The sequence below is a fragment of the Gallus gallus genome, chromosome 1 (assembly GCF_016699485.2).
Source record: "Gallus gallus isolate bGalGal1 chromosome 1, bGalGal1.mat.broiler.GRCg7b, whole genome shotgun sequence".
NCBI classification, from domain to species: Eukaryota; Metazoa; Chordata; class Aves; order Galliformes; family Phasianidae; genus Gallus; species Gallus gallus.
In genome coordinates this window covers 195900831-195921816 of record NC_052532.1, presented here as the reverse complement: position 1 = coordinate 195921816, position 20986 = coordinate 195900831, and the positions used below count along the sequence as shown (strand labels likewise).

General features: G+C 56.8%; 2 protein-coding genes across 2 annotated transcripts; both read left to right on the top strand.

Moving 5' to 3' along the window:
- Positions 1–4151: 4151 nt before the first annotated feature.
- Positions 4152–6409, top strand: LOC428119 (olfactory receptor 52I1-like). Its single transcript, XM_004938979.4, has one exon. The coding sequence runs from the start codon at positions 4886–4888 to the stop codon at positions 5846–5848; it is 963 nt and encodes a 320-aa protein (XP_004939036.2). The 5' UTR covers positions 4152–4885; the 3' UTR covers positions 5849–6409.
- A 3626-nt stretch (positions 6410–10035) lies between these two features.
- On the top strand, positions 10036–11074 carry OR52L1 (olfactory receptor, family 52, subfamily L, member 1). The gene has a single exon (XM_040660299.1). The coding sequence runs from the start codon at positions 10036–10038 to the stop codon at positions 10999–11001; it is 966 nt and encodes a 321-aa protein (XP_040516233.1). The 3' UTR covers positions 11002–11074.
- Positions 11075–20986: the final 9912 nt, after the last annotated feature.

Here is a 20986-nt window from a genome sequence, read left to right as displayed (position 1 = left end):
TGGCACAGCCTGCCCAGAGAGGTGGTGGAGTCACTGCCTGTGGAGGTGTTCAGAAGAGGCTGGATGTGGCACTGAGGGACGTGGCTTAGTGGACGTGGTGGTGATGGGTTGATGGTTGGACTAGGTGACCTTACAGGTCTTTTACAACCTGAATGATTCTATGATTTTATTTCCAGAGCCTCTTCTTCTTCAGACAAAGATGGAAACCTCGGTGATTCTATGAGTCCATGAAACCTTCCACTTTTATGGACCACTCTAAAAAATCTGTTCATCATTGCCTGAACGCTGAGACAGAGATAACCCAAGCAGCGGTGAGGAGGAGCACATCTGTTCACAAACCACTGCTATTCCTGGCTACTCCCAGGCAGCAGTTTCTTGTCTGTGATGATCACAGTCTCTTCAGACCCAGCCGTGAGCGGTTAGGGTGGTCAGGTTCCTTAAGATGCATAAATGTTGGCATGTGGGTCCTTTTAGCAAGCTGAGGAGTTGCTCAGTGGTGTGAGACACAAACAGCCCTTGGGCAAAGCCAGCCCGAAGCCCCATGGTGAGCTGGGTGGAAGGCTGCATTTAACCCAGGGCTATGCCAGTATGTGTAAGCACAGTGCCAAGCTCTGAGCCAAGTTCAGCCCTCAGCCAGACTGAGGTGAGCATAAAGCAATCTGCCCTAAAAGCCACCAGATATGCCAATATATATATGTGAACTTTGCCTCTTACTGGGTTAATGATCTACTTAATTACTTCCAGACATCATCGATTGAGTGAATACTGGGGTGGAGAACTGTCAGCTATAGACCTGTGACCTCAATTAACCCTCCTGCATGAATTCACTACAGTCAGTGCTAATTATTTGGATGCAGGCTTTTCCATGGCTAAGCCAACTTCAAACAAGCTGTGGGCATGTAGGTTTAACATCTGGTGATCCGCTCATCTAAGATCTGCCATTACCTGATCATAGCTCTGGTCTGCTCCTTTTCACCTGAAGAGGATGGCAAACATCATCAAGAAGGTCACATCAAGAGTCGTTCTTGTCCCTTATGGACAGGACAAAAGCCACGAGCTCTGGTGAGGAATGGGCTCAGCAGTAGGAAAATGTTCTGAAAGAGGTGCTCTGGGGAAAGGAGGGTGTCTCTGCAGTGAATGATTGCTGTATGTTTATGTTTATCTATTGGAGATGATCTCATCCTGGGGACATGATGGGGGCTGGATGCCTACCCCAGGTCTCCTAAAATCAAAACTCAAGAGATCTTTGACTCTTGCTGATGAGGAGTGGTGGGTGGCTTTTAATTAGTTGCAAAGACAGTCGGCTATGTGTCTTACATGGACTCAGATTGCACGGCTGATAGATGGATCACATCTGAGAACTGCACGGAAATGTGGAATCCATCAAATCTGGATCATGCAGTGACCACAGCTTAGCAGCAGAGAAGCAGACATGAAAAAATGGGTGAGGAGAGAGTTAAAATCTCAACTTCACATCCTAGGATGTGCGGATCTATTCACTCCTCATAACATCAGGAACACTTTGCCAATCTGCCAGCAACCAAACGTGGCAGCTCCCGTCGTGCTTTGTTTGATACTGAGCACCTCATTCTCTGGGGGCACTTTAATGTTTGACTGCTTGAAAACAAATACGATCAGTTTGCAGCAAATCTAATGGAGTACAGCAAGCCAGGAAAGGCTGGCTGGAAGCGTTCCTCATTTCTAGAAAATCTGCAGGGTTTTGACTACTGCAATGATCAAAACCTGTCACTTCACGCGTTACTGAAGTGACTAATTGCATGAAGCAGAACCCTACCCGCTTTTCGAACCAATGCATTGCAAGGAAAATGCTCTGAAGTGTCAACAGGACCTGAAGTGCCGCTCCAGCTGAAGTCTCAAAGTGCTGCTCCCACCTCTGCTGTTGGATGTACAGCTCAACGATCACCTGAATTACTGCAACATCTCCCTAACGTGGCGTTTCCAAACAGGCTGCAACTGCAGCTGCCCCTGGGGTCTGCTGGTGGAAGCGAAGGACTCCATGTAAGGCTGGGCTGGGGCTGAGGATCTGGGGGGCACCTCCTGTATGTGTGTAGCTCTGAGCAGGGCTGGGGCACGGCCTCAGGGTGCTGCCCCCATTGCCTGGGCCCTGAGGCACTGCGTGGGGCTGGTGGGCAGATAGGCAGAAGAGAGCGTGAAGCACAAGGCAGCTATAAGATGGGTGAAACTGAAGGGCAGTGGGGATAGCTCCCCATAGGGGGCTGCTGCATATCAGATCATGCCAAGGGAACGGGACTGTGAATGTACCAGAAAAAGGCAAACCAAGGCATCACATCCCAGGAAAAACTGCACCCGAGGCTCATTGAAGAGCATCTTTTAATAACCTGGATAGCCTATTAGCACAGGGTGAGTAACGAGTACCACTGCCCAGAACAGCACATAGGATCTGCAATTACCTCTGAGTGAGAGGAGGGAAAAGCATGTGCTTCTACCAGCAAAGGATTTTAGGATCTCCGATGTGTTTGCCCTCTCCATACCAGCAGTCCTGGCAGGGGGAGGCACAACTCCTTCCAAACCACCTCCCCCCATCGATGGCTCTGCATCCCTGGATGGACGGCCGAGGAGTCTGACTGCACTGCAAGAAGAGCCCTCTCTGCAATGAGCTCTTATGGCCAGCGTTATCGTGGCAGAGCTCCCACAGTATTGGCTTCATGGTACTTGGCATCGCACTGCAAAAAGCAACGATGAGAAACAGACCGACGTGCCTGTTGGCTTGTGTCATGTGGTGCTCAAAGCGGCTTGGCAGAGATTACGTAGAGGTCAGGAGAGTCAAATGTCTGGAACACCAGGGAGATAAAATCCGTCCCTTCGGTACAACGGGGAAAACAGTGCCTGAGAAACGCGTATCTGTTCCCATTCAGGCTAATTTCACCTTCTGTGCGTCTGTTTTCCCCAAAAGCGCCATTAATTTGTGGGACTCCTTGATTGACAGCATAAATGATAACATTTGCTCCAAAAAAAAAAACAGCCTAGGTGGATTTTGGGATGGGGTTAATAACAATGGAGAAACCACATCCAGACTAGGAAGTCCCTGAGCTTCAAATAATTGGAAGATGGGAAGAGGGCACTCAAGGGAAGTATGACAGGAATCAGCTCTTGCCTCCTTCCTATAGGTCTGCTATTGGTGCTGGAAATAGGACTAAAGCTGAATGGGGCAGAACCACAGAATCATTAAGGTTGGATAAGACAAGTTTGGAACTTTGCCAGACTGCCATGATCTTTCCAGTCTGAGGGATAATGGCTGGGCAGCCCGTTAGTGATCCACGAAGGCCCCGTGCTGGAGGTTTGCTGCCATAGGGTTTCTGTATGTGTGACCTGTGGACATCCTCCCCCCACACACTGCGTGGTGCTGTCAGTGCCGATGAGGTCCCACCTCCCAGCCTGTGTTCTGGCACAGACTCTTCTGGGCAGCCCATCGGACTGAGGAGACGGCTGTTGTGGTTCTGGACGGGCAGAAGAATGGAAACGTGGAGTTTCAGAACGGCCTTGCTCTCTCACCATCAAAGAGTTCTTCTTCTACTTTCGGTGCATTGGTCTCATGAGCCCCAGGCAGGCGCTGGGGACTGCCGTGCCCCCCGGCACCCAACGGCACAGCAGTGCGAGAGGGAGCCAATGGCAGGAGCTGAAGCAGCCCCGAGCATCCCCTCCTCCTGGCAGCGCAGAGCCCAGCCTCACCTGGGGGCTCTCAGGGGCTTTGCAGAGCACAGATAACACCCGGCCCTTCTGCACCACGCCATGCACACGCAACACTCTGCCTTCCAAGCGGCAGCCCCACTGTGCTCCCAGTGAGAGCACAGCCTCTGCCTGGGCTGCTTTCACCCAGCCAGGCCGAGGAGCCCCACGGGTCGGGGTCTGCAGTGCTGCTGTGATACCCATCGCAGGCACCAGCTGTGAAAGAGAGCTGCTGGCAGCACGTCTGTTTGCTGCACCTGGGGATCCGGCTCCGCGTTCAGACGCACGGCAGGCCAGAGGTTGGTGTCCATGAGTGCTTCGTGTCTGATTGCTGCCTGCAGCCCCCGCTCAGCCCAAGGCACAGCGCTGCACGGAGGGACAGGGAGGGAGGCAGGGAGGGAGGCAGGGAGGGAGGCAGGGAGGGAGGCAGGGAGGGAGGCAGGGAGGGAGCTGCTCTCTGTGCCCCGCTTGGAGCATTTCTCTGCACCTGCAGCTCAGACCCGCGAGCTGTTATCCCACAGCCCCCTCTTTGGGGCTGCAGCCCGGGTACCCACAGCATCCCTGGCTTTGCTGCAGGGTTTGTGCTGCCTTCAAGCCCCTCCTGCCAGAAGAACACCTGATTGTGCAGGCTCCATACGGGAGTGACTGGAAGAATGAAGACGGAGTGGGGAATGGCACTGTCATGGCCGTGCTGAATGTCCCAGAGCACCTCCCGACACCACATCTTGCCTTGCAGTTTGGAGAAGCTCTGTGCAGTGCACGGTGCAGGGAAGTGCCCGAGGGAAGCTGAGTGCTGAGCATCCCCTCCTCCTGCAGCCGACTCCAAGATCTCAGCCCAGCGGTGGTGAGCAGCCGACAAAGAATCGTCTCCACAACCAACGGACTGAAGGAGACTGCTGGTCAGCCCCGGTGGCTCACTCTGAAATGTGAACAGCATCTGAAGTTACGTGCCATCCAACAGCCCCATTTCATCAGCGTTTTTGCTCTGTCCCCTTCTCCCAGCCATGTCATACCATAGAGGTCCCATCTCACACATAGCAATAACAGTTTGGGTTCCCTATTTGGCACGTGCATCAACGTGTTGCCCTCAGCTTTGCACCCTCAGTTCTGCACATCCCAAGGATCCCCCTCTGGGCTCTGTTTCACGTTCTTAAGCACAGAAGCAAGATCCTCCTGCATGGCTCCTGGCCCCTTCAGCCGCCCCAACAGCAGCTCCTCCTCCTTCATCCTTGTGGGCATCCCCAACCTGGAAGCTTTCCCCATCTGCCTGGGCATCCTTTTCTGCTCAGCGTACGTCCTCACCTTGCTAGGAAATAGCATGGTTCTGCTCGTCATCGTGCTGGACAAGTCCCTGCGGGACCCCATGCACTGCTTCCTGGCCATGCTGGCCGCCATCGACGCGGTGATGGTGACGTCCATCGTCCCCAAGCTGCTGGGCATCTTCTGGCTCCATTCCAACCAGATCGGTTACACCGCCTGTTTTGTTCAGATGTTCTTTGTTCACTCCACAACATCAGAGGAGTCGGGAGTGCTCTTGGCCATGGCTTTCGACCGCTACGTTGCCATTTGTCACCCCCTCAGGTACAGGATGATCCTGAACCGACGAACAGTTGCCCGGATATGCCTGGCCATCGTGGTGAGAGCGCTACTTTTCATGCTCCCACTGACAGGGATGGTGACAAACCTCCCCTGCTGCCGTTCCCTCGTGGTCCCCCATTCATACTGCGAGCACATGGCTGTCACCAGTCTTGCCTGCGCAGACCCCAACCCCAGCAGACTGTACAGCATGTCGATGTCCTCTCTCATAGTAGGGATGGACACAGCTTTCATTGCTGTGTCCTACCTGATGATCCTGAAAGCCGTCCTGGGCAAGGAATCGTGCAGGAGGGCCTTCAGCACCTGCGGGTGCCACATCTGTGTGATGATGCTGTACTACATCCCCGGCCTGGTCTCCATCTACGTGCAGCAGTTCAGCCACGCTGTGTCTGTGCGTGCACAGGTTCTGCTGGCCGACCTCTACCTCACCCTCCCCGCGATGCTGAACCCCATCATCTACAGCATGAGGACCAGGCGGATCCGGAAGGCAATGCTCAACGTGCTGATTCCCAGGAAGGCTCACGCCTGTCACAGCACTCAGTGACTTTCCAGGGCTGTTCATCCACACAAATACAGCACCCATTCCATTCCCAATGGATGCACACAGGGAACGGAAACCATGAGGGGATGGGGGAGAACTTGTTGGCTTTAATGACTGTGTGAGACCCTACAGCGTGACAAGAGGTGTTTGGGACCAGGATCACGAGCAAACGTCAGGCTGCCATTGCCCTTCCTTCTTACCAGGAGACAGAGGGGTGGCCGCCAGCTTTGGGTTTGGGGATGTCCTCAGTGCTGTGAACATCCCTGTGATCACTTAAAATGCAACTGCACGTGTATTTGTGTCAATAAACAGATTCTATTCAAAGTGGGGAAATTTCTTCTATGCTGTCTTTTTGACTCAATGCAAACCTATCGGTGCTGTCAGCAGGAGGCTGTCAGGCATTGCAGGGACTGTAGTGTCAGTTCCTGTTAGGAGATAGGGATAGATGAGTGAGAAATCATCATCTGATCATTAAGATCAGAGAGGACCTCCAAGATCCCAACCCCAACCCAACTGCACCCCACCCCCACAGTACCCACTGACCACAGTGCCACATCTCCACAGTTCGGGAATGCCTCCAGGGACAAGGATTCCTGCACATGGAATCATAGAATGATATATCACAGAACATCCTAATATACAACCTCAGACTCCTCTGTTGCTGCTTCATTGCCATTCCCTCTGTTTCTATTGCTGGCTCCTCCTTGTTAGGTAGCCACAGGCTGCCATGAGGGGCTGTAGGGCCATGAGGGGCTGTAGGGCCATGAGGGGCTGTAGGGCCTTGAGGGGCTGTAGGGCCACGATGCTCCCCTCAGCCTCCTCTGCTCTGGGTCAAACAACCCAAGGAAGCTCAGCACTCCTCACATCCCCTGCCTTCAGACCCTTCCCCATCTCCATAGCCCTTCTTTGGACAGTCTCTCATAATTTTATGTCCTTTCCATACTGTGGTGCCCAGAACTGCACCCAGTGCTGGAGGTGGGGCTGCACAGCAGAGCAGAGGGGGCAGCCCTCCCCTTGCCCAGCAGCAGTGCTGGGTCTGGTGCCCATCAGGGGGACAGTTGTCCTTCCTGCTGCCTGGGCACACTGCTGGCTCATGTTCAACTTACTGCAGAGACCCCCAGGCCCCTTTCCACGGGGCTGCTCTTCATCCCCTCGTTCCCCTCTGGCTGAGCTCAGAGTGCTGTGATCAGCAGCGCAGGGTCTGGCTGGAGGCTGTAACTAGTGGTGTTCCCCAAGGGGCTGTGCTGGGTCTGGCCATGTTCAACGTCTCCATCAGTGACCTGGATGAAGGGATGGGGTCCCCCCTCAGCAGGTTTGGTGATAGAACGAAACTGGGAGCAGCGTCTGACAGCCAAGAAGGCCGTGCTGCCATTCAGTGAGGGGTGGGCAGGATAAGAGCTGGGCAGGGAGGAACCCAGGGAGGCTCAACAAGGACAAGCGCAGGGCCCTACACATGGGGAGGAACAACCACTGCATCAGTACAGGTCGGGGCTGAGCTGCTGGAGAGGAGCTCTGTGGAGAAGGACCTGGGGGTCCTGGTGGACAACAGGTGACTGTGAGCCAGCAGTGTGCCCTGTGGCCAAAAAGGCCAATGGGATCCTGGGATGCATTGCACGGAGCGTGGCCAGCAGGGCGAGGGAGGGGATCCTCCCCCTGTACTCCTGGGGAACAGCACTTCTGTGCTGCGAGGGGGGCAGAGCCCCAGCACCGCTGCCCTGAGAGCTGGGGGTCTCCTTATTGGGGACATCCAAACCCACCTGGGTGCTGTCCTGTGCAAAGACTGCAGGGAACTGCTTCAGGGGTTGGACTGGGGCATCTCCAGAGGTCCCTTCCCACCGCTGTGGGTCTGGGGGTCTGTGACTCGTGCTGCTGCTGCCGCCTCCCTTTCCCATCTCCTTTAGCCAGCTGAAAAATAAGCGAGATGGGAGAGAACACGGGGGGCTCGTGCTGTGCCCCCCTGGCACTGATCAGAGCTCACTGCAGACTCCCGGGAGGACTCGTGCCCTTGGGAACCCCCACGCAGGACTCACCCTGCTGCATCGCTGGGGGGATTGATGCACACCCACAGCTCTGCCCCCCCGCTGTGAGCAGTGTGATGTGGGGGGGTGTGTGGATAGGCCATGGGCACACACACAGGAGCTGAGCCAGCAAGGGAACGGGAAGGGCTGGGGATTCCCTATAAGAAATCAGCTCAGTTTCCCATTAGAATGAAGACACAGAGTGGGAGTTCAACTAAAAGCAGAAACTGTTCACTGACAGAAGTTTGTTCCTGTTCCTATAGCCAATCTATAATGAGCTCAACGCAGCGCACACTGCCCCAGGGGGTCTGGGATGGGGGGGAGGGGGGAGGGAGAGCCGGGGTGGGGAGGGCTGAGTCTGCAAGGTGTGATAAAGTGTGAGCGGAGAGCACAGGGCCCGTCTTATCAGTGCGGGGGCTCTGCATCCAGCAGTGATGGAACGGCAGAAGGGACTCCGCTGCGGTGGGAAAGAGCTGAACTACAGGAAAGGAGGTTGGTGGTGCCCGGGGTGGGTGGCAGTGACCTCAATGCACTGCAGATGCAGCACGGATTTGTTGTGAAGTTCTGCTTTCCAAAAGCGACAAAACTTAAAGGCAGAGGGAAATGAGAATGGGGAACTGCAGGGAGCACCGAGAGCTGCTGGGGGCAGTTTGGCTGACGTGAAGCACTGCGCCCTGCGTGGCCAGGATGGGGACACGGCTGGGGCAGGAGCTGCAGCCACAGCACCGAATGGGGCAGAAGAGGAGTGGGGGGCAGGACGGGACCTCCTGCACGTCGGCAGCTTTTCAGTAGGGAAAGCAGATGAAAGCAGATGGAGCCATTCGCCCTCTGCACGAGGGACAGACGAGAACAGCAGCAGGTCTGGGTACGTCGCACGTGTCCCCATCCCACCCCATTCTGCCTAATGCAGCACTGCCCCAAGGAGCCATCAGACGGTGCTGCTATCTGCACAGCGCCCAGCCTGACGTCAGCGCCGGGCGGCCAGCAGGAGATGGGGCCAAAAGAGAATTACAGAACTGGAATCGAGTTAAGCCTAATCCAATTAGCGGCAATCAGCGGGAAATAGCCCCTGTCAAACAAACCTGATTTTGTTTTCTGATGAGATGAGAAGTTCGGTTAACCTGGGTGTGTTTGTGTGTGTAGGGTCCGGGGATGCAGCGCTGCTGCTCTGTGTGCAGGTGGGATGGCACTGAGCTGAGAGGCATCAGGAGAGTGAGGGCAGAAGGGGAGGATGGAGGGACCGGGACTGAAGCCCTGACCTCGGGTGTCTGCAGGGATGGACCCAGGGAACCGAACCACAGCATGGCTTAGCTTGGGAGGATTGCTATCCACACAGCTACAAGATTGCAGACACCCGAGGTCAGGGCACGGGGCTGTGAGCACTGATGGAGCCGTGGGTGTCTCTGTGCACTGCAGGGAGTGGGACCCGATGGCCTTCGGGGGTCCCTTCCAACTCAACCCATTCTATGAACTTACTGTGGTGGGAAGAGCCTCTGTGGCCGGGCACGGGAAGGCAGCTGGAGGGAGCAGACAGGCGGGATCAGATGGGAAGAGAGGTGTGTGGTTATAACCATGGGGATAATTGCACCTGGGGCAAAAACCCAAGGCATGGAGCTTCTCCATCCCCAGTTGCCCACCAGCCTGCACTGCACACTGCCTGCCGGGAATGAGAGAATCCCACACTGTAATGATGTGAACACCAAACAGGACTGTGTTCTGCTCTGCTTTGTCCTTCAGCCTCGTGGACTGACGTGGGCTGTTGGTAACCACGTAATTCAACCTTCCTCAACTGAGGGCAGCAATGGCTGCTGCTCGAGACATCGCTCCTCTGGCTGCAGTTTCTCTCTCAGCTCAGGTTTGCCGTGGACACGTTGTCCAAGCGGAGCTCCTGCATGGCCCCAGGTGACCATTCTGGAAGCAGTGCCTGGGCAGCTGGGAGGGGAAGCAGCAGGGAAGGCGGTTCCCAACAGGATGGGATCGGCCCCCCCGGTGATGCATCCTCTGGAAAGCACCGACCGCAGCACCGGTTTAAAAACCTGACCGTGGGTAACAGCTCCCCAAAGGTTTTCCCTACGCTGTGTGATGCTGTGTGTGCACAGTTTTGTGACCAAAGAAACGGTAGCAAAATCCCGAACTTTCTGTCTCTGCGCTGCAGGGAACCGACGCTGCGCCATGTCAGCCCCCAACCAACCCAATGCCACCTCTTCGCCTTTTCTCCTGATGGGAATCCCTGGCTTGGAAGATGCCCACACGTGGATTTCCATCCCGTTCTGCTTTATGTACATCATGGCCTTGCTGGGAAATAGCACGGTCCTGCTTGCTGTGAGGCTGGACAAAGCCCTCCACGAGCCCATGTACTACTTCATTTCCATGCTGGCTGCCATTGACCTCATCTTCACAACTGCTGTTGTTCCCAAAATGCTGAGTGTATTCTGGCTGGGCTCCAGAGAGATCGCTTTTCCCGCTTGCTTCACCCAGATGTTCTTCATCCACACCTTCACCGCCGTGGAGTCAGGGGTGCTCCTGGCGATGTCCTTTGACCGATACGTGGCCATCTGCAACCCGCTGAGATACAGCACCATCCTGACCAACGCACGGACCACGCAGATAGGGCTGCTCTCTCTGGCCCGGGGAGCTGCCGTCATGACCCCTTTAATGTACCTCCTCACCAGCTTACCCTACTGCAGGGACAGGGTCATCCCGCACTCCTACTGCGAGCACATGGCCGTGGTGGAGCTGGCTTGTGCTGACCCATCAGTCAGCGATCTCTACAGCGTCATCGTGGCGACGCTGCTGGTCGGGACAGACTCTGTGTTCATCACCTTCTCCTACGGGATGATCCTCAGGTCGGTGCTGAGGCTGCCATCCCGAGGGGCTCGTCTCAAATCGCTCAGCACCTGCGGGTCCCACCTGTCCGTCATCCTCCTCTTCTACACGGGCGGCCTCCTCTCCATGTACCTGCAGATGTTCTCTCTTGGCTTGGCACCTCACACCCGAGTCCTGGTGGCTGATTCCTATCTGACGGTCCCTCCCATGCTCAACCCACTCATTTACGGCATGAAGGTGAAGCAGATCCGGGATGGGATATTCCAACTGCTGGAGCAGCTGCCAGGCCTCCGGTTCTCAGATGCCCACTGAGGCAGTCCAGACGCTGAGCCAGCAAGGCAAACTGCTTATCCTGCCCCGGACGGGGCGTGACAGTGCGTGCAATGAATTGACCCCAGAAATGTCCATCTTTCTGCAGGGACTGCAAAGGGAACTTGGACCAGGGAATGGGGACGGTCACCAAAGCTCATCTCAGGAAGTAGCATTGCTTCCTAATTCAGCAAAGAGTGCACGCGGGTGCAGAGCGTGGCCGCGCTCTGATAGCAGCAAGCAGACCCGAGCCTTGCAGACCACAGGAGCACTGTGCTGGGCTCCTCCTGCTCCTCCCCAGGGGTTCTGCACCTCTCCTGGTTGAGCTGCACGAGGTTCCTGCTGCCCATCTCTGCAGCTGCAGGGTGAACCAGGCATAGAACCATGGAATCATTGAGGCTGGAAAAGATGCCCAAGTCCCACCCCAACTCATCCTCACTGACTATGCCCCATTGCTCCCAGCTCCTCCAGTCCCGGGGCTGAAGACCCCCAAGGAAAGAGCTAAACCCCTTCCTCACTCACTGATGGAGTTTGCAGGACGAGCTCTGCCACCATCAGCAGCAATTGATAGGCACATCATGGCACCAATTACCCTCGTGACGCTTCCAACTATTAATCACACACAGGTCATGCATTCATTTCCCATTCCTCCTTTGCATGCAGCATCCAAAGCCAACAACAGCTTCACCCTGTGGCTGCTGGGCCTGGTCAGGACCCCTGGGGTCTGCTGCTCACAGGCAGCCCCTGAAGCAGCGCACAGCACAGCCCTGCTCTGTGCTGTCCCTGGAAATCAATGTGATTTAACCCCAGCCAAACGAGCACTTCATGGAACCATAGAATGGCCTGGGTTGCAAAGAACCACAGTGCTCATTGAGCTCCAACCCCCTGCTATGTGCAGGGTCGCCAACCAGCAGCCCAGGCTGCCCAGAGCCACATCCAGCCTGGCCTTGAATGCCTGCAGGGATGGGGCATCCACAGCCTCCTTGGGCAACCTGTTCAGTGCGTCACCACCCTCTGGGGGAAAAACTTCCTCCTCATATCCAACCTACACCTCCCCCGTCCCAGTTTAAAACCATTCCCCCTTGTCCTATCACCACCCACCCTCATACTTCCCAGCAGCTCATCTTTCACTGCACGCAGCCCTGGGTGGGAGGTGCAGCACTTTCGAGGTGCTGCCCGGACCGGGGCTGGAGGGGAAACCGAAGAGGTTTTCTCCTTTCACCCCTGCACCTTCAGCCCCTGACCCCGGGGGGATGGAGGGGTCTTTAATCTTTACAGACCTCTCGGAGAAGTTTGGGCTCAGCTGTTGTTTGTCACACAGCACAGCCGGGCGCCAGGGGACAGCACAGCCCCACAGCGCGCATCCCTCTGCGGAGGGCCCAAACTGCCGCAGGGGGTGGAGGTGTCCCAGCGCCACCAACGCGCCCCGCAGAGCCGGGGTGGAGGAGGAGGGGTGAGGATGGGGGCCGGCAGCACAGAGCGGCTCCTGCCGGCCGGGGCTCCCCTCGCTGTGCAGTGGGGGCTGCGTGGACGTGGGCTGCTCCCCCCACACAGAGCCACCGACTCTCAGCCCCCCCCCCCCCCCCCCCCCCGAAACCAACGCAGGATCCCCGGCGCAATGGCAGCGCCGCTAATTGGCCCCACCCGCAGCAGCCATCGGTAATCAGCCCTCCTGCGACCGGCGCTGTAATTACCGTCCAGCTCGTTAGCGTTAATTAGGCTGCTCCCGGGGAAAGAAGCCTAATGGAAAAGAAAAAATAAATAAATAAATAAACAAAATAAACAAAGTTGAGTTGTGTTCGATTTTAACTTGTTCAAAAGCCCGGAGAGAAAAACCAGAAAGCCCCAAAGCCCCGCGGAGGGACGCTGGCGTCCCCGGGGCGGTGGTGTGTGTCCCTCTGCAGGCTGAGCCAGCCTGGCACCTCCGAGGGCTGCGCTCATCTCACGGCATCACAGCCGTGCGCTCTGCTGCTCCGTAGCAAAGTCCTGTCTGTTCCTGGCTGATGGTGGGGCCAGAAGAAGCTTTCCCCCAGGGGAGCTCTCATGGTGGGGCGGTGGGGGCACACGGAGGGGGATGGGGGGGGGCGGCCCCAAGGGCTCGCTCTGAACATGGACCATTTCGTGGCTCTTCCGGACAGCAGCACCACAGCAAACTGTTATCACAGAATCACAGAGTGGCCTGGGTTGGAAGGGACCTCAAGGATCACGAATCTCCAACCCCCCTGCCAGGAAGGGCCACCAGCCTCCCCATTTACTAGACCAGGACGCCCAGGGCCCCATCCAACCTGGCCTTATCCTTCAGCATCCCCAGCCCTGAGCGCTGCTGTGCTGAGCATCCCCGTGCTCCCAGACCCCCCGCACCCCTGCTGGGATCCCTCCAGGGCCGTGGAGGTGGCAGTGGAGGCTGAGCGCATCCCTCCCATCCCATCCCAGCTGCTGGGCTGGGCCAAATGCCACCAGGTCCAAGAGGGGTGGGCAGGGCTGGAACGCAGGGATAGAGCTCACACTGCAACACGCTTCCCATTTTCTGCATCCCAATGTGCAGGCACAGCCCTGGCACCAAACGCTGCCTGTCCCGGGTACCCCCGGGGTGTTTGATCCTGGAGGGAACAGAGGGGGGAAACCAGAGCACAGACTGAGCGACCCTGGGGGCTGCTGGGCTGAGGGCTGCGTGTCTTCCCACAGCCTTCCCCCAGATCCCATTGTGCTGCACCGGGCTGGGCCAGCCGGAGCCCTATGAGCAGGAGCTGGAGCCTGGCCGGGGGGGGGAGGGGGGGCAGAGCAGCTGGTGAAGGGCCGTGGCAATGGGCAGCGCACGGCGCCGTGCATCCTCCGTGCCCCCCCCGGTCCCGTGCATGCAGCTCAGTGCTGCTGGGAGCGCACGTGGAGTGTGGGAGGCACCTCCTGGCCGGACGGCAGCGCTGCCATCTGCCCGCAGTGCCGCAGCCCTGCAGTGCCATCTGCCTGCAGTGGCATTGCCCTGCAGCACCGCCTGCCTTGCGCTGCCATTGCCCTGCACTGCCACCTGCCTGCAGTGCCGCCGCCCTGCGCTGCCACCTCCGCACCCCTCCCGGCTTCCAGCTCGGCCCCCTCCCTGCTCGGCCACCTCCCATCGCTGTGACGAGGAGCTGACACACTTCGGAGCGGTGGCACTGCAGGCAGATTGCAGCGCAGAAAGCATTGCTGCAAGGAGGTGACGCTGCAGGGAGATGGTAATGATGAGAGGTTGCATTGCAGGGAGGCAGCAACACAGGTGGGTGTCAGTGATGGGTAGGCAATGCTGCAGGGGGTGGCAGTGCAGTGCATGGGTCTGACCATGATGAGCCCAACGAGGCCCTGCCTGCAATGGGGCTGCCCCAGCAGTGAGCAATGGGCCCAGCACTGCGTGAGCTGCCCCCTGCCATACCTTCCCCATCCATCCCATTGCTGTGCTACGTCACGAAGGGTTAAAGGCAAACGGCACGAGGAGCTATGGAAACTGCCTCAGCTTCCATGGAAACACAGAGGAGCACAGATTCGGGTTCAGAGTGCAAATCGAGCACTGTTCCCTAAAGGTAACAGGATGGTCTGTACTGAGATGGGAGCAGGAAAGGCCCCTGCATTGCTGGTGTGCGCACTGCAGAGCTGATGGCTGTGCCCCAGGCAGAGCTGTGAGCCGGGGCAGCGTCCTGCTGTGCAGGGCTCAGGGTCTCCAGGCTGATCTGTGCTCCTCTGTGGGGCTGACAGCACTGTCCTGGGGCTGCGCAGGGCCAATGCTGCTTGGGCTCTGCAGTGCCACCGAGGTGTGCACCCATCTGCCACCACGGGAAACACTGCCCTGGTAATGGGGCAGAGGGGCTAAGCCAGGCACCCAAGGAGAGAGACCCAACATTACAGGGTTGAAATGCACAGAGAGCGAGCAGAGATGAGGCCTGGGGGCTGCCCACCCCCACAGCCCCCAGGGCAGGAAGCCTTCCCACGAGGATCCATGGGACACCCCTGTGTGGGTGCTGCCCTGCGGGGCCGTGAGAATGCAGCACCCAGAGCTGGAAGCGAAGTAAATGGGAGCTGTCAGGACTGGGGTTCGTGGGGGAGGGCCGGCACCTCTCCCCCGGCGCTCTGGAGAGCAGGGGGAGATGTTTATTCATCTCAAATCCTCAGCGGAGGATTAATGAGCGCCTGCCTGGCACTGAGCAGCAGCAGGAAAAGGAACTCTGATGGCTTCTTCCAGCCACGGCAGCTCTGGGGCTGTGCGTGGGAAGGGTTGGGCTCGGGGACCTTTTCCTTTTGGCTTTGTGCTGCACTGGGGGGCAGCCAAGCAATTTGGAAGGGCCCCATAAAGGCCATCAGGTCTGCGATGGGACAGCCACAGCTCCACTAGGTGCTCACAGCCCCCGACCTCGGGTGTCTGCAGGGATGGGGCACCCACCTTCGTCACAGCACAGCGCCGATGCTGCTCTGGCCAGGGTCACCCCGCTATCCAGGACTGGCAGAATCTCAGCACTTCTCATCTTCCAGGGTTTGGGCCTCGTCCCCCTGATCCAATTCACGTGAGGAGAAGCAGGATGGCTGGCTCCAAGGCACGGCCTCCAGCAGCTGCTTTCAGATCCCTGAAAGACTTTGGGCTTCCCCAGCATTTCCATGTCATACTTAGCATTCGCGCTGCCTGCCTCTCCTCCTTCCGTTCTGCCTGTGCAGCAGACAGAGGGAGGGGGTGGTTACAAATCCCTGCCCAGCCAGGACCTGATTTTTGCCCAAGCTGTGCTCTGATGTGACTCATTCAGTAAATGACTGCTGGCACGTAGAGTGGAGATGGGGTATAACCCACCAAGGGTCGATTCTAAATGACTCCTGGCCATGGGAATGGGCCCAGCCCAGGACCCAGCAAAGCAGCAGTGCCCCAGGGCAGCTCAGGAGGAGAGCTGGGGCCTGCCAAGGAGCAACGAGTGGAGCAGTGGCATCAGGCAGCACCAGCAAGGGGCACACAGGTGGCCACCGAGGCTCAGAACGGCCTCGTTTGCTGTGCACATTAAGAGCCTCATCACACACTGCGGGGGCTGATGAGATGTGCCGACAGCCCACGGCTGGGAGGTGTCAGCGGGACGGAGGGACATCCAGACCTCCTCCCGACATCCAGATTGCCGGCGACAGCCTTAATGGTAGCAGGGAAGGAGCGCTGCTGCAGCCCTTGCTGTGAACAGCCTTGAGGCGTCCTAATTAACAAGGCTGCCTGGAGCATCCCGAGTGACTCACCGGCTCGGAGTCCTCCGCTGCTCGGTCCATCCATCCCTCGCAGAGCAGGGCTGTCACCGCAGAGCAGGGCTGTCACCGCAGAGCAGGGCTGTCACCACGGCCTCCGCAGCGCTGTCACAGTCCCTGAAGAGACCCACCTGGGGCCGAGCCCACACATGGCCATGGAGGAACATGTAATCCTGCAGGAAACACGGCCCCTTTCCCTGCCAAAGCCCCACACGTGCCTGCTGCGAAGCCGAGCTGTATTTTTAGCCTCCAGCACCGTGCTCACTGAATCCTCAGTTAACTCCTTCCCTGTTCCTGGGGCTCTGGGTACAGCTGCGTGCAGAGATCCCAGCTGGTGGGGCTTCCGTGTCCCCGGGGAGCAGGAATGGGTTCCTTCCCTCTCCATAAACCCCAGAGCCACCTCTGCCAGGAGGACCCATCCCCTCCAGAACCCCATCGGATACGGAGGGCTGCGCCTTCACACACGCCAGGGGTTGGCTCTGGTGTTACCCACACCCCACTGGCCTCCTTTCAGCTGCCTGGTGTGCTGCACCGTGCCCACAGCACACACACACCCTGCTCAGACACAAACACCTGTGCAAGTGCAAAGGGCTCATTTTGGGAACCTCAGCAGAGGGAGAACTTGAGCACAGCCCTTGTGCACAGCCCCAGGGCCACTGCACCTCAGGACGTGAAAGAACTGTGTTGGATCTGCTCAGGAACTGTGCTGGATTTCTCTGCCCCCACACAAACCAGCTGATCTGCAGGCTCATCTTAAACTCTGTGCTCAAAATCTCAGCTCCAACCAGAGTGGCCGCACCAAGGCTGCCCTCCCAGCCCCCAGGCCAAGCCCAGGAACTGCTTTGATTGTTGGCCATTGTCAAAGCACAGCAGGGACCACAGCAACAGCCCAGTGCTGCAGACAGCCCACCTGTAACACCCAGGGCCCGGTGCAGTTCAGTGTCAGTCTGCTCCCAGCCAGCAGCCACAAGCAAGTGCAGAGGAGTCCTCTGTGAAGGTATAACATTCTGTGCAGATAGCAGCCACTCATCACCATGGAAATGGAGCCCTGAACACATTCTGTCAAAGGAGGAGAGCTCACTTTGATGGCATGCCACAGAAGTTAATTGTAAAGGCAGGTCAAAGGAAAGGAAAGCATTAAGAAGAGACAGTGTGTACCCAAATACACAACCCCCAGCTTCTCTGGGCCAGCTGAACGCTGTCAAGCTCTGTAATTTCCTCTCTGTGCTCCAACACAGAGCATCCAACAGTCACACGAATTAAGAGGAAGGATTCAGGCTGCCCAAACACAGCTTCCCTGCACAGAGCAGTGCACAGCACACAGCAGACTGCCTGTGACCAGCAGGGCAGAGCAGCACAGGGGCTGGGAGCTGTGGCTGTTGGGTGCTGCATCTCACAGCTTTCTCTGTCCCAGCCCTCAGCATTAACAGCCCAAGTCACGATGGAGATAACCTGCATTTCCAAGTTTTGCCAGCTGACCCGAGCATGTGAGAGGTCAGCAGTGACCTCCTTTGGGCAGCAGGAGCTGAGGAGGGACATTGTGCCGCAGGTGGGGATCTCCTGGGGGGTGGGAGATCAGAGAATCACAGAATTGGGAAGGCTGGAAAAGCCCTCTGAGATCCCCAAGTCCAACCCCAGCCCATTGTGCCCGCTGGGGTCGGTGTGAGCCACGTGTGGCACCCAGCACTGGCCCTTGTTGGCCCCCCCACCCCTTGGCCCCAGCCCAGCAACGTGGTGTGTATAACTGCTTTGTCCTGTGATGTGCCCACCAGGTGAGGAGCACTGCAGAAAGAATGAGTGTCACAATGGCAGCGTGTGCCAAAATCTGCAATGAACAAAGGACAAAGCACACGGTGCTGCTCGTCCCGAGCTCTCCTTATTCACCAAAGGCACCTACATTTGGACAGCACGCAGCTACTGAGTGTGGTTCAGAGCCACAAGCAGATACTTCTGCTCCAACACGGAGCTACCTGAGATCTCTGCTCCTTTCCTGGATCAGACCTGAATCTGTGTTCAGAAGAGGGCCCAGAGGCTGCAATACTCACCCATGGCCCAGGAGGTACCATGAGATGTCAGGCTGGGCTGAGAGCACTTGTGCCAGGCAGCAGAACGCCACGGGCACCACACAGAGCTGAGCGGGCTGCTCCAAGCCTGGGGCTTCCTATTCAAGTAGGTGGAGAGCAGCACTGGGATCTGGGCAGGGGTACACACAGCTTTCTGTCTGCAGCTTCAAAGCCTTTGGGTTCTTGCTGTGCTTTGTTTTTCCTTTTGAAAGAAATGTTTTGGTATTTCTAATCTAACAAAATAAACAAGTTAGTGTTACAAAAACCATGCCTGAGGTCACAGCGTAGCACTCAGCCCAAACATCCACAGGGCTGCAGGGTATCTGTCCAATTTGGACAGCAAACTGCCAAAAAAAAAACTAACACAACTCTGCCTTAAAACAGTCAGTTCACTGCATCAACAGCCAGCAAAGCTCCTCACTGCACAGAACAGCGTTACACACCAACGGAGGTGGAGCACGGGGCAGAAAGCTGCTGCCAGGGCACGCTGTGTCACAGCTCAGTGGTGCAGGAGGTCTGAGATCAGCTGTGTCCCCAATACTGTGCTCCTGCTCAGTGCTCACCCCGTGTTTCTCCATCTCATGCCATATGGGGACAGAGTCATCTGCAGCCACTGTAACACACGACCACTGTGTCCACACCAGCCTCCGGTCTCACCCTGGCAGAGCTGTGCCCAGGGAGGCTGTGGATTCTCCTTCTCTGGAGATATTCCAGACCTGCCTGGATGCCCACCTGTGCAGCCTGAGCTTTCCCACTGCATTGCAGCTGCGGTCAAGAAACACAGTTACACTTGGCTGCCTTAAATTAAGACACATCAGCTCAAACACACACACACACACACACAGGCAATGAAGAAAGGCTGAGAAGTGAGAGCTGCAGCAGCTCGGTGTGGCTGAGCCCCAGCAGGAGGGCTGCACTCACCCCAGGGCTGGAGCAGAATTTAGGTCTCATTTTGAAGTGGAACAGAAGCACTGCACACAGACCTGGTGATCCTCAGCTCCGCACGACGCAGCCGTGGGCTCAGCACCAGGCTTGGGCACTGACAGAAATGGAGAGAACCCACATGAAATCAATAATAAAATAGACACGATAGGGATCAGTAAGAAAATAATGATGCACGAAATGAATGGATGAGACTGGGTTGGCTTCTCTGAGTAAGCAGGGAGCTGGAAGGTGTAACAACACCCTGCTGGTGAGAGGTAAGGAGGGATCTGTGTCTCTCCATGACTGCCAAGGGAAGGCTGCAGAGCTGAGGTTGCAGCACCAGTAATTCAGCTGGGAATTTGGGGAAGCTCTGAGTGACAGCAATGAAACATTCCAGCCCCTGAAGCAGTTCCCTTCAGTCTTTGCACAGGACATTATCCAGGTGGGTTTGGATATCTCTAGAAAGGAGATCCCCACCTCTGAGGATGGTGGTGCCATGGCTCTGCCCCCCTCACAGCACATATCAACTCCCTGGGCTGCAGTCTGTGCTGATGCCCCCTTGTCCTGGCATTGGGCACCACGGAACAGAGCCTGGCCCCATTCCCCTGCCCCCCACCTTTCAGACACAGGGCACACTGCTGACTCACAGTCACCTGTTGTCCACCAGGATCCCCAGGTCCTTCTCCCCAGAGCTCCTCTCCAACAGCTCAGCCCTGACCTGCACTGATGCTGTGGTTGTTCCTCCCCAGGTGCAGGACCCTACACTTGTCCTTGTTGAGCCTCACTGGGTTCCTCTCCACCCAACTCTCAGCCTCTGACAAAGAAGTAAACCTGGACGTTGTGTCTGGCAGAAAACAAAATACAAATAAGCATGCTGGGAATAAAACACACTCCTTTAAGCTCCAGGCTGTCCACTGGACACTGCATCACCTACCAGTGAAAGCAGGAAGGACAGGAGGAATCAGCTACCCCAAACCCAACAGGACTGCACAGCAGTTTGGATTCACAGCAGCCTGAGGAACACGCCTGGCTTTGGTGCCACTGAGAGCTGCTCATGTGCTTCAATGCTATTAAGGCAGAGCCAGGACACAGCCCAGGCTGCTCCTCATCAGCCCCAGCTGTCCTGGTCCTTCAGGCTGCCTGTGGGTCTGACTCATATGAATTGTAATCTGGGGGCTGCTGCTGCCCATTATTACCAAGAGGTTTTTGTTCTCTGCAGCCTGGAGCTGTTTCCTAGAGATCATCGAGTGAGGAGATGCTAAAGAGGGAAAGAGCCTCTTAAGCACTGCTTCAGTTCAACGGCAGCTGAGTTAACAGAAACCTGTGTCAGAAAAAGAACTGAGTAAAACTAACCCTGCTGAAGCAGTGACAGATTGCTTTCCTGGCTACTGACAGCGGGTGGGAGATGAAGCACTCTTCCCCCAGGAAATCAGGTCAGGCATAAGTGCTGATTTCAACAGCTCTTACTTTTGGAAGCACCTTGGAGAAGTGGCAGCAAAAGCAAACTCCAAGAACTGGGGAAGCGTAGACTGCAGGGTCCACTGGGAGCTACTCCTGTTTCCATATGGACACATCACTGCTGTACTGTCCAGCTGCAGCCAACCCCAAACCTCTCCTTGAAGTGCTTAGGGAGCAAAGGCTGAGGCTGATGCAGAGGATGTGCTTGGCTCTGAGCAGCCCTGCTCCTGTCTGCCTGAGCTCTCAGTGCTGCTCCCGACAGCAGCATCTCTTCTTGGCGACATTTCTTAGGAGGCACGGCTGCC

What these genes read in the sequence shown, in the direction of transcription:
- LOC428119 (XM_004938979.4), top strand. Translation starts at nt 4,886, where the DNA reads ATGGCTCCTGGCCCCTTCAGCCGCCCCAACAGCAGCTCCTCCTCCTTC.
- OR52L1 (XM_040660299.1), top strand. Translation starts at nt 10,036, where the DNA reads ATGTCAGCCCCCAACCAACCCAATGCCACCTCTTCGCCTTTTCTCCTG.